General features: G+C 46.9%; 2 protein-coding genes across 3 annotated transcripts in view; one reads left to right on the top strand and one right to left on the bottom strand.

Moving 5' to 3' along the window:
• The window catches only part of SYN3 (synapsin III), a 447,307-nt gene that overhangs the window by 117,029 nt on the left and 312,708 nt on the right, over nt 1-17,570 (top strand). For both annotated transcript variants that reach the window (XM_068970770.1, XM_068970769.1), the window contains one exon: nt 618-707. In XM_068970770.1, the coding sequence (XP_068826871.1) occupies nt 618-707 (90 nt within the window). The remainder of the gene's footprint in view (nt 1-617; nt 708-17,570) is intronic.
• TIMP3 (TIMP metallopeptidase inhibitor 3) overlaps nt 2,806-17,570 on the bottom strand; it is a 58,748-nt gene continuing 43,983 nt past the window's right edge. Inside the window, exons 2-5 of the mRNA XM_068972152.1 lie at nt 15,752-15,834; nt 8,628-8,739; nt 7,761-7,882; nt 2,806-6,664 (exon numbers count right to left, since the gene is read on the bottom strand). Of these exons, the coding sequence (XP_068828253.1) occupies nt 6,467-6,664; nt 7,761-7,882; nt 8,628-8,739; nt 15,752-15,834 (515 nt within the window). The 3' untranslated portion in view covers nt 2,806-6,466. The remainder of the gene's footprint in view (nt 6,665-7,760; nt 7,883-8,627; nt 8,740-15,751; nt 15,835-17,570) is intronic.

The raw sequence follows: 17,570 nt of genomic DNA, 5'->3' as shown, positions 1-17,570 counted from the left end.
AGCTCCTCTTCCAGCCAGTAGGCATCCACATTAGGCCTTCCACTGCACCTGATTCCTTCTTTCTGATCAGAGTCTGCCTTACTCTTCCCTGCTTTTGTTCACTGACAGCTCCCTTTGCCTGATGGGTGAATTCCCAGCTCTTTGTCCACTGAGCATCTCTAGCACACAGCTGTCTCACTGCACACTGGAATGCCCTTCCTCCTTCTCTTACATCATCTGCTCCTGAAGTCATCCTCACCCCCTGTCTGTCCCTCTTCCAGGCCCCACAAGCCCCTCACTTCCCTCTAGCAAGATGTTATTATCTCAGCCATCTGCCCACAGGCTGTCTTTCCTCCAGACCTGGTCTCACGTGTTCAGTGTGTTGCCCCTGAACACATATAGCTGTGTACCCTGTCGAGTACAGTGCTGGGCACAGAATGAGCTCCCAGGGCTGCTGAGCAAGGTGGATGACAGAGGAGACTGGAGAGGACAAATGTCCAGTCAAGGACCTGGCCTTTATCCTGTGGTCAGGGAGCAGCTACTGGCGCAGATAGGTGTTTGAGGCGTGGGATCCAGTGGGATATTTCTCCATACCAGGTAACAGTGGCTGACCAATGTTCTGTCATGTTCTGTCCTAGTTCTCTCAGCTCATTAAGATCTTCCATTCCCTGGGTCCTGAGAAGTTCCCACTTGTGGAGCAAACATTTTTCCCCAATCACAAGCCAATGGTGAGTACCTTTTTTCACTCTTATCATTTTTGTGGTATGGAATAAATACAGATGTCCATGTACTCAGTCCATTTGAATACAGGAGGTGGGCATGGGGGCTGCTCTCTGACCACCTAGGCTCTAAGGAAGAGCTGTGCTATCCTGTGGGAACACCTGGCTTTACAGGGGAAGAGTCAGGTCTCCAGGTGAAATTTCAGGTGGTAGAGTAAATGACAAAGATACACAGCATTCCGTGGGACACTGGCAATTTTCAGCAAATCAGGGGACAACTTGAGCTGGCAGTTGGAAACAAAGGTGAAAGATGTTTCTAAGGTAGAATGTTATTTCATGTGAGCCCTGTGCAGGTCTTGATTTCAACTCTTATTTTAATAAAAGCAGTGATATTTTGTTTCCATTAATCATCAAAGGGCAGTTTCCTTGTGCATCCTCTTTGCACTCAAACTTTTGAATATACCCAAGGTTGTTGCTGGGAAGTGGTTGGAGTTTAGCTTGAAATATGTGGGATAGCCTCCCATTTGGAGGATGGGAAAGGTGAACGTCTGTTTGGGTATGAGGTGGGGAACTCTCCATCCTGCAGCCAGAAGTTAGATGGAAGAGTTCCGGGCTGCTGGAAAGAGCCCGTGACATGCCTGCTTTCATGGTCAGTGGTCTTGTTAAACTGGTCAAAGGAATGCAGGGCCATGGCCCCATGCATGCCTTGCAAAGAACACAAGTCTTGGGGCACAAGATGGTTAATAGGGTTCCAGCAGTCTGCTTTTAGTCCCAAGCTTAGGCAACTGAGCTTCCAAGTCCTATTTGGAGACACTGATAGGTGTCTCCAGGTGGAGGGACAGTCTAAGCAGGCAAAAATGTTTCTCATTGACTCTCTTTCCCTTGTATCTGATCTAATGAGGTGTCATACCGTCCAGGGTGTACTGTTTGGAATAAGAAGGGGGCATGTTCCAACAAAGTGAGAAACAGTGAAGAAAATTTAGGATTTATCCTCAAACTAGCCTGAGTTTGAATCCCAGTTCTGCCTGCTTACTAGGCTTTGGATCTCTGTGAGCCTCAGCTTCCTTGGTTGAAAACCATGTATGAGAGTGGAACCACTTCATTGGGTTGTTGAGATTTAACACGATCATGTGTACAGGGTACTGTGCTTGGCATACAATGCTGCTACTGCTAAGTTGCTTAAGACGTGTCCAACTCTGTGCGACCCCATAGACGGCAGCCCACCAGGCTCCGCCGTCCCTGGGATTCTCCAGGCAAGAACACTGGAGTGCGTTGCCATTTCCTTCTCCAGTGCATGAAAGTGAAAAGTGAAAGTGAAGTCGCTCGGTCATGTCCGACGCCTAGAGACCCCATGGACTGCAGCCTACCAGGCTCCTCCATCCATGGGATTTTCCAGGCAAGAGTACTGGTGTGGGGTCCATTGCCTTCTCAGTGGCATACAGTAGGTGCTCAAAATAGAGTAGTTTTAAAAGTGGGGCAAAGCCATACCTTGAAACATTGTCAACACTGGGATAATATTTGGGTGAAGGGTTTGCCGCCAACCCAGCCCATTGAGGGTGACAAGCCCAGCTGTAAGTTCCGAGTGGGGCTGGGTTGGAGGAGGGTGTTGCACGGCTGTAGTGAGTTCCTGGCATTCCCAACTAGGCCGAGTCATACTTGAAATTCCAGGCAGGCATTTGGCATCAAGGACTGCTGTTTGAGCCGCCCCCCTCCGACTTCCACTAGGTTGAGATTCTAAGAAAGAAAATAGGGAAGGCTAAGTCAGGGCTCCAGTCTGGGAATACCCAAACCACTAACAGGTAATTAGATGTTGATCCAGATTCTGTAGAACTGGGGCGAACCCTGGTCATAGAATCGGGGAGGAAGGTCAGGGCTGGATTAGCCGCCACAGGAAGTCTCGGATGCCTCTCCTGAAAATGCTCCCGCTTGGGGAAAGGACTGGGGCAGGGTGGGTCCATACTGTGGAAATGAATGGAGGGAAGGGACTATGCACAGGCCAGGGGCCAAAGCAGGCAGGACCTGACTTCTGAGACCCTCTGTGGTCACCATAACCCCCAACAGCGGTCAGGACACAAAGAAGCAAGAGACTGCAGGTATGTGATAGAAATAAAACCACTTTACTGTTTAGAATAAAGGACACACTATAAAAAGTGAACATTATGCAACATTACAAGACAATATACATTCACGGAATATAAAATTCATAAATAACATGGAGGAAAACTGTAAACAGTGCTACAAAATTTAGCAACAAATACATTCCTTCCAGACAGGGTTTTCTCTAGTTGGTTTCTCTCCATCACTTCTGGGTCTCAGGACAGCAGACTGGCTAAGGAGGAAGGGGGGTGGTGCCTGGGAGAATTTATGAAGCCCCTCCCCTCGGACCATGAGCCCTTCTTGTGCCTCCCAGGAGTCCGTTTGGAAGCTGTTGATATCCGTCTCCCCAACATGCGCCCATTGTGTTTCGTTTTTGCTGTCAGAATTTTTAAAGTGTTTTTCTTGTGTAAAACTATTTTAGTGATATTTTTACTTTCTCAGCCAGGAGCCAAACACTTGGGTGTCATTTTTGGTTAATCCATGTTGCTGGTCAGGGAGCACATGATGAAGGACAGAGGCAGGGGTGGGTGTTGTCTCCTGGGGACCACAGTTTCTCTGAGACAGCTGTTCCAATAAGTCATTTTTTTTAATTGCTCAAGAACCCTCATTTTTTGTATGAAAAATGGTGCTCATGGGCTGTAGCCTGATTGCCATTATGTGTCTGGGGATCTCCCAGTGCTGGCCAGATGGAGCACTGGCCTGAGAGGTGAGAGCTTAGGTGTGGTGCCTCCTGCATAGGGAGGCAGAAGAGATGGCCAGAGGAGGCCAAGACATCTCAGAATCACAGGTCCCATGGCCCTGGATTTTTAGGTGAAATCATGGCTTCTCAATGGGGTGGACGAATGGACTAGAGGGAAAAAGGAATGGGAATGACCAGCAGAGTGCCCAGAGCCAGTTGATAACAGAGCAAGGATGTGAATGTACTTGCTGTTTTTTCTCTTCTCCTTCGTAGTCCAGAAAGCACTAGGATGCCAACAGGGAGGAATCTGGAGGACTCTCCATGCTCATTCCCTCTAGTTCCCCCATTTACCAATCTAGCTGCCTGCACAGTAGAAGTCTTTACCCTCCATTCCACTGTAGAATTTGATTCAGAAAAATGGCGGCGTGTGGGTTTTGTTTTTTCCTTTTCTCTTAAACACAGTGTACACATATTACAGCCTATACATGACATAAGATTTAGCAAAATAAAACGCTCATGAAATGAATGAAATACAGAAGTGTCTCAGCTACATAAATGACTTTAAATTATACAGTAAGTGAACAGGTGAAATAAACAAAGCTATAGCTTATAGAAAGCTCAAAAACCGCCCTCTGACATCACTCTGCAAAGGACCCTTCTTTGCTCAGGACCTGCTGTTCTCCTCACCAGGGCCTGGCAGATGGGACTGTGGTTCCACCAACTTTTCAGAGGGAAACTTCAGGTGATTCGTGCTCAGGACTCACCTCAAGTCCCTCTTTGTGTGAGTGGAGGTGACCCCACCAGGGACCAAGAATAGCCAGATGCCTCATTGAGTCACACTGATATCCAGTTGTGGGAGGGCACCTGTGCAGATCAGGTTAGGGGTTCCACCTTGTAGGACTTTGAGGTTCAAATTAAGAAAATCTTAAAATACCAAGTCTGGGACTTACCCCTTAAAAACCACTGGCCTCCTGAACTCAGCACCTTCCGCTTATGCTGCCCCACTGAGAGCAAAGTCTCCTGTTTCCTGCATGCCAAATGTCGCCACCACAAGGTGAAAGGTACTAGGTAATGAGACCAGTCTGGAGGAAACCAGATGCCTTGACTGCCTTCTTGCTCTGAGGTTCTGCCAGACACCTTGCCTGGGCATTTGTGTTTGTGAGCGAGACATTACATTGTGTTGTCTGCTTCTTTTTTTTCTCCCGTTTAAATTGGCAGCTCTGTTTCCTAAAGTGGAATGAACTGAAGATACAAATACTAATAGAGGACAAATACCCATAATCTGAAAAAAGAGACAGAGCCATCATGTTAAATGTAACCATCCTACCATCCTCCGTTCTATAAAATACACATCATCACTGACTCTTGGCATCTCACTTTCAACACTAAAACTTAAAGTAATTTTATTTAATCAGAGAATTTATATTATAGTTTTATTTCAAAAAACACAACAAAAACCCTACAGCTGTTTGCAGAGTCAGGTTTTCCCAGTGACCACCACTTTTAATTCTATGAGGTGAGTGCCTTAGGATGTGGCATTCACCCACCAGTAAGCTACAGGAAAAGGAGCAAGTTGTCCCCAAACCCAGAAAAGGTGGCCATCTAGCCAAGGCAGGACACTGCAGCTCTCCTTCCTGTGCCCAGGCCCTGACCCACACTGACTCGCATCTCCCATCTGAGCCAGCCAGTAAAGGCAGTTAAATGAAGGCCCCAAACATGAAGCAGGAGAAAAGGAGGACAGAGGTCAGATGACCCCAATTAGAGGGATGCTGAGGGTGCTCAGAATTTCAAATTTTAATTAAAATGAAAAAAAAAAATAAAAGATCAACTTGGAATGTCATGATTTTCTTCAAACAAGCAACAACAACAAAATAGAAGAGATTAAGCTATTGGCATATTTAACAGCATTGAACAGAATTCTGTGTCCTGTAGAAAAAAGAAAAAAATTAGCTTATGTCCCCACGTGGGTATATGTAAATGTGTATGCAAACACACCCCCCTAGGTGAACTAAAATGCTACTTTGGAAATAATATCCTCTACCCAAATCTACTTGTTCTATATCTGTGGATAGTGTACGGTGTTCGTATTTCTCCGATTTACATAAAGGCAAGCTCCTGGCCAGATCTACCAAAGACGTTTCCAGGAGGAAATCTTGTGGGAAGTGAGAAGAGGAAAGACATTCATCTTAGTCTCTCACCTGAGCTTTTGTCTAAGGCACATTGCCTCCTGACCTCAGGCAGATGTTTAAGTCTTCATCAACTAAGAAAATGCTGTTATTCTGGCCTGGCTGCTTGCTCCAGACTCAGAAACATCTGGTCAACCCAAGCATCAGTGGCTGGGGGAACTGTGTGTGCTGCATCGTCCAGACCCTCTTGCAGTTTCTTCCTTCCCTCCCTCACTCTCATGTGCAGACACAGACAGACACAGTCTGGTAAGGACATGCAGTAGCATCTCCTCGGTGTGTAAGATCTTCTGCGTACCTTGAGTCTATCTGCCGGCTGCCCTTGACTGATTTGAAACAGTTGGCTTTTCAGCAGCTTCCTTGTCTGTGTCCTTTATGTACTGAGGAAGAGGGTAGAGAAGGGCGAAGCGGGGAGAGTCTGGGAGATGGTGAGATGGGAAAGAAGAAAGAAGGGTAGATATTACAATGCCCTAATCGGGTAGTTTTTCAATTTTTGTTTTCCTAAAAAAATATAGATTATATCATCATGAAGAAGAGGAGTACCCATTCCTCATTCTTTCTGGCATGACACCAAAAATTTCCGGGTGGAAAGGGGTGATGTCAAAAACCAAAAAGAAAGGGAGGGGTGGGGCCAGGAGGATGGTTCCAAATAAACTCCATATGACAGCATAGATTTTCCTCTAAGTGTTCGAAGTGCTAAATTTGCAAGAAAACAGGCACTAATTTCATTGTCATCATCTGAGAAGAGTTAGTGTCCAAGGGAAGCTCAGTGGGAAGGGAGGGAAGTGAGGTGGGGCCGGGTCTGATGCTCAGGGGTCTGTGGCATTGATGATGCTTTTGTCCGGGGGTGCCCATCCTCGGTACCAGCTACAGTAGCCACCCTTCTGCCGGATGCAAGCGTAGTGTTTGGACTGGTAGCCAGGGTAGCCGAAATTGGAGAGCATGTCGGTCCAAAGACACTCGTTCTTGGAGGTTACAAAGCAAGGCAGGTAGTAGCAAGATTTGATCTGCAGTGAGATAACAGACAAAGGTTGGTGGACTCTGCCAGGGTGGACTTAGGCCTGATGCAAGATCTCTGCGGTGGAGCCCAGCCACATCCCTCCCTTAGTGAGGACAATATAAATAACACTCACCAATACTTATTGAGTACCTACTATGTACCAGACATTTCTGCTAAGTGCTTCTAACTTATTCTTTAGTCATGCCTCTATCTTTAATTCTCATAACTGATTTATCTCCCTTTTACAAACAATAGAGCCTCAGAGAGGTTAAGTAACTTGCCCCAAGTCACACAGCCAGAAAGTGATAGAATTAGATATTTGGGAGAGCTTTTCCTCTCAAGTGGTAACCCGCAAGCATGAGAGTTCTTAGCAGTTGTAGGGAATGGAGAAATCAAAAAGATTAAAGCATAAAAATGTAGAGTCCAGCTGCCATAGGCTGGAAATCAGACAGTGAACTGTGTGACTTAGGCCTAGCTACTCTCTGGGACTCTGTTTCCTCATCTGCAAAATAGGGATAATTAAAAGTATACTAGTTGTAATCACTGTTATCCCAATTTTGCAGAGTTGTCACGAGAATTAACTGAGAGACTGGCCCAACTGCCTCCCACAGCAGCAAGGCTGTGCGCCCTAACTCTGTGCTTGGGTCAAGAAGTTGGGCCAGGTTGAAGAATGACCTTCTGAAGCAAGTGGTATCAGCAGTCCTATACCAGTTAAGCCGCCTTGATTGGGGGCCACTAGTGAGTCAGCTGCCTAAGCAAGCCCACTTGGGACTTGGCAGGACCTGCCATTAAAGATCCTGTACCTTCTACAACCTTGAATCACAGTGCGGAGCAGGGGGTCAAGAATGCTGAAGAGCCCTCATGCCCCAGCAGCTGCCAAGTGGACAGTACAGATTACAGTAGAAAGGCATTCTTTCCTCTCCCTCTTTGCTGCTCAGCATAGGTGCAACATTGCTCGCCTCCCCTGCTCAGACCTGCCCCTCTGCCCAGGCCTGACACGAATGCCCTTCCCAGCCCAAGGGCCCAGGGCCCAGTTCTGGAGGAGCTGGCATTTCTAGGGCTGCCAGCCAGCAGGCCCCCTGCCTGCTCTCCCTGGGGCTTACCTTGCAGTTACAGCCCAGGTGATATCGATAGTTCAACCCCTTGCGCTGGGAGAGGGTGAGCTGGTCCCACCTCTCCACGAAGTTACACAGTCCTGTGTACATCTTGCCATCATAGACACGGCCTAGAGAAGGAAAGGGACAAGGGGAGAGTTATTCTGCCCAGAACCCAGCCAGAAGAGAAGGAATTCACGCCTACTGAGTAACCTCCTTAGGGCAGGGAATGTACGTACTATGTACTTTTCAGTCCCATGATTTTATTTCATCCTCTCCAACATCTTTTAGGATGGATTGTATTCCCATTTTCCAAATGCAGAAAATTAAGCTTGGAGAGGTTAAGCAATTTGTGGAAGGTCCACAAACCCAGTAAGCACTGGAGCTTGGGTCAGAGACCAACTGTTCTCTTCTCACATCAATGGCTTTTGGTCTTGCTTTTTTTCCCTTTTCTCTACTGATTTCCTAAAGGTGGATAACTTTAAAAGACAGACCTAATAGGTTGACTGAGATGTGGAGAGCAATAGGTACTAGCAATTTCTTTTTACTTATTGTAAAGCTGAGAAATTGCAAAACTAGGAGATTTCCTCCCCAGTCAGTGGTAGAATGGAGACTAAAACCCAGCCTCGTAAAGCAACTGTACTCCAATAAAAATTAATTTTAAAAAATAAGTAAAACCCAGCCTCACGTAGAAACTTTAAGCTCCTACCACTGGCCGAGTAAGATAGACTCAACTCTAGATAACTCCTTACAGCTCAGCAGGCACATCACCCGGGACCTGAGAACACTGCTGGGTCTACAATTCCTTCATCCTCTGAACTGAGGAGCAGGGGGCCTTGGCCAAACCTTGACCCAGCTGCTGGAGTTGGCCATCACCTGTGAGCAGGTACTGGTACTTGTTGACCTCAAGCTTAAGGCCACAGAGACTTTCAGAGGCTTCCGTGTGGATGTACTGCACATGGGGCATCTTGGTGAACCCTCGGTACATCTGTGGACAGAAGGAATGTCATGAGAGGAGGACCCGACCTCAGAACACATGCCATCATTTGGGCTGTGGGATCGAATTTCCTTCATAGGCCACAGTGGCCTGTCACTGAACTACCTCCCCAAGGGTCTTCACTCCAGAGGCAAAGCCACCAGCTCCTCTCTCTTCTGAGCCAGGGTTGGTGCCTTCCCCAAGAAACCTTCCCATCCAGCCAGTCACACCTCCCATCCCATGTTATAGGTGAGGAGCCCAAGGCCCAGGCAGGTTACGTGGCTTGTCTAAGGCCACACGGTTGGTGAGTGGCAGAGACAGGAATGTAAGCAGGAGAACTTCTTAACCATTATCCTATGCTGTCTCCCTGGCACCCTCACAAGCTCATGGCTAAGGGCCTCTGATGCAGGCAGGTGCCATTTATAGCTATGTGCCTCCTTCATCAGCATATGCTCAGAGCCACCGGTGTGAACATAATGGAGGCTGAACCCACTTGGTGATTCTAGGTCAAGTCCGTGAGCGTTCTGCAGGCCCTGATCTGTTGAGACAACTGTTAACCTTGTGAGCTGGCAGGGGTGGGAGGGGGCACCGAGGTGTTGCCGAGTCCCATTTTCCCCCAGTTCTCAGCCCTGGATGGTTGGTGGTCTCTGAGATTATCCCAGGGGTTTCCAATAAGACAATGTTTCTGCTTTAGTTCTGGTATGCGTTATTAATTTACTTATAGTAATTAATAAAAAGCCAGACATCACCTCACTGGTGTCTCATCTAAGTGTCTCCCATTCAATCTAATGGGCTGTTTTTTTCTCCCTGTTTTCTTTTAAGTGGTGATTGCCTGGCAGGGGTAGGTGGTCCATGAGCCGCCCCCTGTACCATCATAATGGGTTTGTTGGACTGACAGGGTTTGGGAGCTACTTCCTTTTTAAGGGGAGTACTGTTCTAATTGTGTACAACCGTCAGTGCAGGTGCTTTTAATTTACCTGGCCTCCCTTCACAACCCTCTTCTCCCTCAAGGCTCTCCAGCTAAACAAGGAAATGCAGCCAAGAGCAGGGGGTGGGGGTGACTTCTGTTTTCACTCAGTTTTCAGTTATGCTGCAGGGGCAGGGGCATGTCACATCCTACCCCCCAGTTCCTCAGTGGTGGATGGTGCCTCTCTGGCTCTAATAGGAACCGTACCTAAGAGGGCTGCTGTGTGCGTGCCATCATGTGTGGCCCTGGGAGAACATCCCTTGCATTTACTCCCAGGCCCAGCAACTTCTCGTTTTGGTGTGGATTACCCTTGACTTTTTGGCAAGTGTTCCAATTCAGTGCTTGCTCTAGGTTTTTCAGGACAGCCTACTGGAACCTCAGTTTATTCCATGTTGGTCTGTTCCCTTTATCTCCTCTCTGCTTTATGAGTGAGAATCAAGACCCTGCCCAGTAAGAACTCAACTTGTTGAAATCAGCTTAGCATCATTGCTACTTTTGAACTGAAGAACACCTTATTTTAACATGGTTTCTAGCACTTACACACAAAGTCAGAATCTTAATACATTATAAATGACTGAGTCTGACAAATACAGAGCTGCCTTTTAAGGTCAATTCTGAAAATAACAATACATTTGTAGTAAATGTATGGTAAAGTTAAGCTGATTTTTACTCATTTTGTTGTCTTTTCTTTATATTAATCTAGTTTAATCTAAATACTGATTCTAAAGTATTATTATGTCTGTAGCCATAGAGACCTAGAATTGGTTTGAAAAATTTAGAAGCGTTATAATGGGTTTATAGTGTCTTAAAATCAGAGAATCTCAGAATTGGAAAGGTGGTTAACCTAGTCCAGCCAATGCAATGGAGGATTAATGGTAAACTCAGGTTCTATAGACAGACAGCTAGAGTTTGTATCTTGTCTCTGCTACTTATTAGCTTCTTGGAAAGTTGTTTACTATCTTTGGGCCTCAGTTTCTTCATCTCTAAAATGGGGCAAATCACCCGATGCAAAGAACTGACTCATTGAAAAAACTCTGATCCTGGGAAAGATTGAGGGCAAGTGGAGAAGGGGGTGACATAGGACGAGATGGTTGGATGGCATCACTGACTCAGTGGACATGAGTTTGAGCAAACTCCAGGAGACAGTGAAGGACAGGGAAGCCTGGCACACAGCAGTCCAGGGGGTTGCAAAGAGTGGAACGTGACTTAGAGACTAAACAACAACCAGCTGACTTTATAAGGTGTTTTTGAGAATTAAATGCCTTAGAATAGCACCTGGCACACATTTAGTGAAAGTTAGTTTAAAAATAAGTTATACTGAAGTTTGTCATGAGCAGAGAGAAGAGTTTGGTCCCCTTCTTCCTACATGTCTTGCCCAGCCTCATCTCTTGGTACAAATAGTTAAAGCTGGTTTCAGAAGTAGGCAGGTTGCTCCTTCCCCACTCCCCACTGGCTTTATTGAGGTATGATTGACAGATAAAAGATGTATCAAAAGGGTAAGGTATGCAAGGTTATTTTAATATATGTATATGATGTGATTACCACAAGGAAGCTAGTTAAACACATCCATCACCTCACATAGTTACCTTTTTATGTATGAGAACACTTAACATCTACTCTCCTAGCAACTTTCTGGTATGTCCTACAGTGTTGTCAACTACAGTTCCCATGCTGTCCATTAGATCTCCAGAACTCACACATACTTCAGTACTGAAAGTCTGTCTCACCAACAGACTTTCACCAACATCTCCCATTTTCTGCATCTCCTAGACCCTGATAACGATCATTCCACTCTGTTCCTAAGAATTCTACTTTTTTTAGGTTTCACAAATAAATGAGTCTGTATAATGTTTTTCTTTCCGTGTCTGGCTTATTATACTTAGCATAATGTCCTCCAGGCTCACCTATGTTGTCAGAAATTTTCCTTTTTTGAGGCTGAATAATATTCCATTATCATATTTCATTGCTATATACGTACCCACACACCACACTGGACTTTGCAAGCCTCTCAGCCTCGCTTCATGATAGTAAGTACATGAAGTTCCAAGAGCTTAACTTCCCTTGGAGTGAAGGAACAAGTAATGTGAGAAAGGAATTTCTGAGTTTGGGGAGTTCTACCTGTTTCTTACGGAATGTCGTCTGGTCTTTATCAGTATTCGCAGCATGAACTCTCACCACTGTGTCAGATATTTCTGGCTTGCCTGTGGAAGATCAGCACTGTGCTGGACGCTGCTTTATAGCCTGAACTCATTTAAACTCACGCTGGTTCTTACAAGCAGTCGCGTTTCAGAGGCAGTAGAAACCTGCCTGACGTATCAAGTGCATGGGTTTTCTCTCACAGATCAGGCTGTCTAGCTGGGGAGGCAGAGCACAGGAGAACAGAGGCACAGGCACTGGGCTGTGGAGGGGCTCCCCCTCCCTGTGGGCTGGCCGGAGGGAAGGGGAGAGCAGGGAGGGGGCGGCCAGAAAGGCTTCCAGCTGCAGCTTCAAAGGCGAGATGCTGCCATTGCTCATTTTGATTAGACAAAGCCCCGAAGGAAGGAAGTTCTGGGGGCCAGGCAATCCAATTGTCCAGCAGATCTGTCCTCCCCAGGGTCAGGACATGCACAGCACATGATCACCGGGCCTTCCCATGGGACTTTCCCCGAGACCAGCTGGGACATCATGTCCCCCACATGCTGTCCCCTGTATCCAGTCTGAGAGCGGGTTTCCTTGGCATAAACTATAGCCACAGCAAAGCAGATGCTTTCTCACAGTCCTGATGAGAGATAAGGTCCCCAAAGATTAGAACATCCAGTTCTGGAAACTTCCACCTTTGCTCTGCAGCCCAGCACCCCAGCCCTAGCTAATCTCCAACTTCAAGTTTGCAATAAGCTGCCTCAACATTCTAACACCCTCCCTGTCTCTCCTCTGCACACTCAAGATATACCTGAGAGGGTGACCGGAGGCTCCAGAATTAGCATATTGGAGGGGGCTGCCTGCCTTTCATCTGGTGAGAAATTTGGGGGTGAGAGGTTGGGAACTCAGAAAAGAGAGAGGTCAGATAGGGCAGCTCAAATTCTCACGTCTTCTGAGTTCCTTTAGCCATGCTTTAAGGGAGTCCTTGCTTTCCCCAGCTGACTCTCTGGTTAGACTCTAATCCTCTAGAACAAAGCGCCCAGGGATCAGTGCCAAAACTCCTGCAGGCTCCCCTCTCAGGCCTCTTCCCCTTTCTTCCTACAAAGATTTTTTCCATACACCCTTTGCAAGTCAAGAGCTACACTGCTGGATGACAAATCCAAAAACCCAAGCTAACCTCCTTTTGTTTCCTAGGGGAATTATATACAAATGGTGTGTTGGGGGGGGGAGCCCCCAAAGTGGGCAGGAAGGGTGAATCAGCCTGCTGCTCTGTAATCTCCTTGTAGGCAAAAACTCTAATTTCACTCTAGTCACCAGTTTGTAACTAAATGATCTTGACTGTTGAATAACCTTTCAAGTCTCACCTGTAAAATAGAGGATAATGTTTATCTGTTTCATCAAGTTGTGAGGACTGACCCATGCAAAGGCTTATCAGGATGCATGGTACATAGTAAATGTTCATTCACTGTTACTTGTATGGAGCCTTGTGTTCATTATAACAATTATCTTTGTATCCTCAGCTCAGAAAAGCACAGTGCAAAGCACAGAGAGGGCAGGGAGGAAGAGAGAAAGGAAGTGAGAGAGGGAGGAAGGCCTACTTCTGCTCCCCTGCCCCGCACCTTCTCAGACCAGCCGACCGGTACCTGGAGACCAGCAGAATCCAGTAGCCTCTCTGGATAGGAGGGCAATGACCAGTTCTATGGCTTATCTAATAGTGGGCTGGTAGCAGGGGCAGAGTTAACAACGGTACTAGATGGTGGTTGATGATCGAAGTAGGATTTCAGGGAGATTTGGGGAGTCATGTAAAGAACACCCAGGGTTCGGAAGGAGTCCTGACACCTCAGCTTGGGAACTAGATTTGCCTTTAATGAAATGTGTGATTCTTGGCAACTCATTTCCCTTTGAGCCTCTGTCACAAGTAAGACAGGGAATTTTATTTTCTAACGCCCAGCACTCTGATCCATGGACCTGGGTGAAAGGTGGTGAATGAACAACATAAGACCAGCATCTTGGGAATGGGTATGTTTTCTCTGAAGCAGATAGGTGAGCAAGTGTCATTTGGCCTCTAAATGATGCCCTGCGGCTGTTCTTACCCCAGTGAGGCAGGAATGGGACATTGTGCCCACAGCAAGGTCTCTGGTGACCCTGGCATTCAGGCCTTGAAGGAAGGAGAGGAGCTGGGCAAGCTTAGGAACTGCTGCCCCCAGCTCTTCCTCTCCCAGCACTCTGCTAGCCACAGAGAGTCTCTCACAATGTGAAGGGCTGTTTCAGAGCAGACAGGGATGCTGCTGAACCTGAACCTCTGCCTTTGTCTAATCTGCTTTTGCATCTGCTTGCCAGCTACCAGTGGTTACACAGTGGGTTTTTGGGTTGTTACTGCTCTTGTTGGTTCCCCCTCCACCCACTCTTCTTTCCCCATGGCTGTCTGAAGACATAAGCTGGTCCCATGACCAAGCTTGGGCAGCCAAGGGCAGCTGGCCAGGGCTGACTCTGGACATTACATAACCAGAAGGCTGTGGATGTTTCCAAAATTGAATCCAAAGCAACAGGTTCCGCAAACTCAGTACATCTAACCTCGGGCTTCAGGACGCAGGAATTATGAGGCCTGAAGGTCTGCCTCCAGGATGGCTGGGTACCACCCATGGCTGTGTTTCTCCCTACTTCTCAATCCTACCCACGAATTGTTTCCTGTGCAGGGTTTCAGGCCAGTGGGTCTCACCCTCATTCCCTCATTATATGGAAAAGCATTTACTGAGTCCCTGTTGGTCCCACTCTAATTGCTGGGAATGCAAATATGAGCACTGAGTTGTACCCAGGCTGGCAGTCCACTGGGACCTGGGCACACCCCATCTCAAACTCCTGATTTGCCATGCACGTCTGCTCTCTCGCCTGACTATAGTTCCTAAACATAGGGACCGCATCTCCCTTGTGGCCTCCAGAGTTCCTGGCACAGAGTGCTGCATGCAAGGAGGTGCTTACAAAGTGAGGGGGAGGGATGATGGGCCAGCTGCCAAGCTGTTCAGGGTAGAGCCCCAGTCCTCTGTGCCAAGGCACCCAAACTAGCTCCTGCTTAGAAGCAACACAGTCCATGTCCCAGGGCACTTAGAATCCTGAAATGCCTGAGCCAGGAGGCTCTTAGGCGTGCTCAGCCCAACCCCACACTGTTAACAGATGGCAAAACTGCGCCCAGGAAAGGGGACGGTTCTAAAGCAAGTGAGCTGAGACTAGGAGGCGGGCTCCCTAGGTTTCGAATCTGATGTGCTTTTCCTGAATGTGTTTCCTCATGTTAATGTGCTCACAAATATGCTCAGTTATATGAATATGCTTAGTAGATGATGCTAACTACTGGGATATGAGAAGACAATTAGACCCAGGAAAGTAGGGAAAGAGGGTGCAGTTCCTACATTGACTTGAGGTTCCTGTGATATAAGTTCAATGTAAAGTTTTGAGAGGTCAAACCTAGGTTGTAACCTTAGTGACTGCATAAAAATAGGCATTGTTTAATCCTAAAAAGTCAAACCTCAGAAGAGCCCGTAGAGACCATCTAGTCAACATTCCTACCTGCCCCCATTTTATAGATAGAAAGACTGAGGCCCAGGGAGGGGCAGTGACTTAGCCAATAGCCCATAGTAACTAGATAACAGGACTGTCTGCTGTCTGGTTTCAGAGCCCAGCTTCTTAACAGCTGCCTCTGAGGGACTCCACCTGCCCTGGCTCTGGGATGAAACGGCCACCACCACCACCACCCTTCCCTTTCTGCTGCCTCATCTACGCCCTGTCCTGCCAGGTAGAGGGGCTATGGCTGGGGCTCAGACACCAAGCAAACACACACTCTAAGTCCAATTCCACTTGCCTCCACTGGCCAAGACTCTCTGACAGAAACCTTGCCCCCGTCCGCCCCCAAGCCCTCCTGGAGCCTGGGACTGGGCTATCACTCACCTTCATCTGCTTGATGGTGTAGACCAGCGTGCCAAAGGGCCCCTCCTTCACCAGTTTCTTCCCTACCACCTTGGCCCGGATCACTGGAGAAAAAGGCAAGACAAACAGGGAGGTTAGGGAGGCCTGAATCATATGAGGGACCACATCTCAGAGCAGGCATCTACCTGTCTGTGTGCCTGGAATTGCTTTCTTAGTAATAGTGAGGCGACTGGAATAGATGATTGTGTTTATAAGAGCAAGAATTCAGATAAGAAACCCTGGGATTGGGGGAGTAGGGGGCAGGGAGAAGTGGAAGAGAAAAGGGAAGCAGACATCTTTGGAGCTAATTTCCCTAAATGTTCATAGTTGCTGTCCAGAAATTTCTAGGCTGCAGTCACCCCTGAAGGAGTGACTCTCTGGTTTCACCATAATCCAAAATCTTCTCCTGTCAGTGCTTCCTGCCCTCTCTTCATGCACCTCTGATAATCCCGTGGTCTCTCAGACCCCTTTCTGAGCTCTTCCTCACTTGGGACTTGAGTTGCATGCCTACGTTTTGCCACATCCTGGTACTCCCACGGGGTTGTGACGCACCCCCGTTTCCCTCCATGCCCCAGTTGGTTCTGTGATAGGGCCCTTGGTACCCAGCAGTTAGATGGCATGGGATGTAATAGGGAGCAGCTCAGTGAGGGTGTGGTAGAGGAAGAAGCAGTTGGGAGCGGGGGCTTAGGAGCCAACTGAACTTTCCCAATCCCAGCCCTGTTCTTTATGGTTATTATGATTGTGGACAAGTAACTTTGTTTCTGGCTTCCAATTTCTATAAAACAGGATAATAATGTTACCAGTTACCTGAATTGATTAGGCAAGTAATGCATGTGAAACTCTTGGCACTATATCTCGGACAGAGTGTATATTAGGTAAATGTTATTACTGTCATCATCATTATCGTCATAATTGGCAAAATGAAATAGGCTGACCATGGAAGGATTGTTACTAGGAAAAAAATAGCTCCCATTTATCACACACCTACTATGTGCATGGTACTTATTTACTCTTCACAACTGCCTTACAAGGTCAGTATTAACATCCACATTCCACAGATACAGAAACTGAGAGAAATGTAACCACTGCCTCTTTCTGAACCTCAATTTTCTTATCTGTAAAGAGAATGTACCACCTATGTCAGGGAATGAGGATTGAGAATTGGAATGAGGATTAAATAAAACATCTCATGAATATAACATCTGGTTGAAGGGAGTTGCTCAGCAAATATTAGTTGATTATGAATATAAAAATAATTAGATCCAGTATGACAAAGACTTTAAGAGAGGCGTTTACTATATGCAGTAAGAACACAGAAGAAAGGGATTGTCTTGGAGATTATAAGAGGCTTCTTTTTCTATAGTATGTGAAGAAGCACCCAACAGTTGTCTTCAAATAGAGCTTAAGATGGAACTTGGAAACTGCAAAGAAGTTGCATTCATTGACTCAGCCAAAGAAAAAAGTGTCTAATAATGAGAATGAGCAACAAAGTCAGGGAGATCGAGGTGATGCCACCATAGGGGCAGAGAATGTCTCCATCAAAGGGAGCTGGATTCTCTCATTGAGTTAGCTGCTCAGTCATGTTTGACTCTGTGCAGCCCCATGGACTGTAGCCTGTCAGGCCCCTCCGTCCATGGGATTTTCCAGGCAAGAATACTGGAGTGGGTTGCCATTTCCTTCTCCAAGGGATCTTCCTGACCCAGGGATTGAAACTGTGTCTCCTGCATTGCAGGCAGACTCTTTACCATCTGAGCTACTAGGGAAAGACCTTAACCAGAATGGAATGGATTTTGCATTTATA

This window comes from Capricornis sumatraensis, chromosome 4 (genome assembly GCF_032405125.1).
Source record: "Capricornis sumatraensis isolate serow.1 chromosome 4, serow.2, whole genome shotgun sequence".
NCBI lineage: Eukaryota > Metazoa > Chordata > Mammalia > Artiodactyla > Bovidae > Capricornis > Capricornis sumatraensis.
Note: the sequence above shows the minus strand (reverse complement) of the source record. Positions and strands in the feature narration are given on the sequence as shown.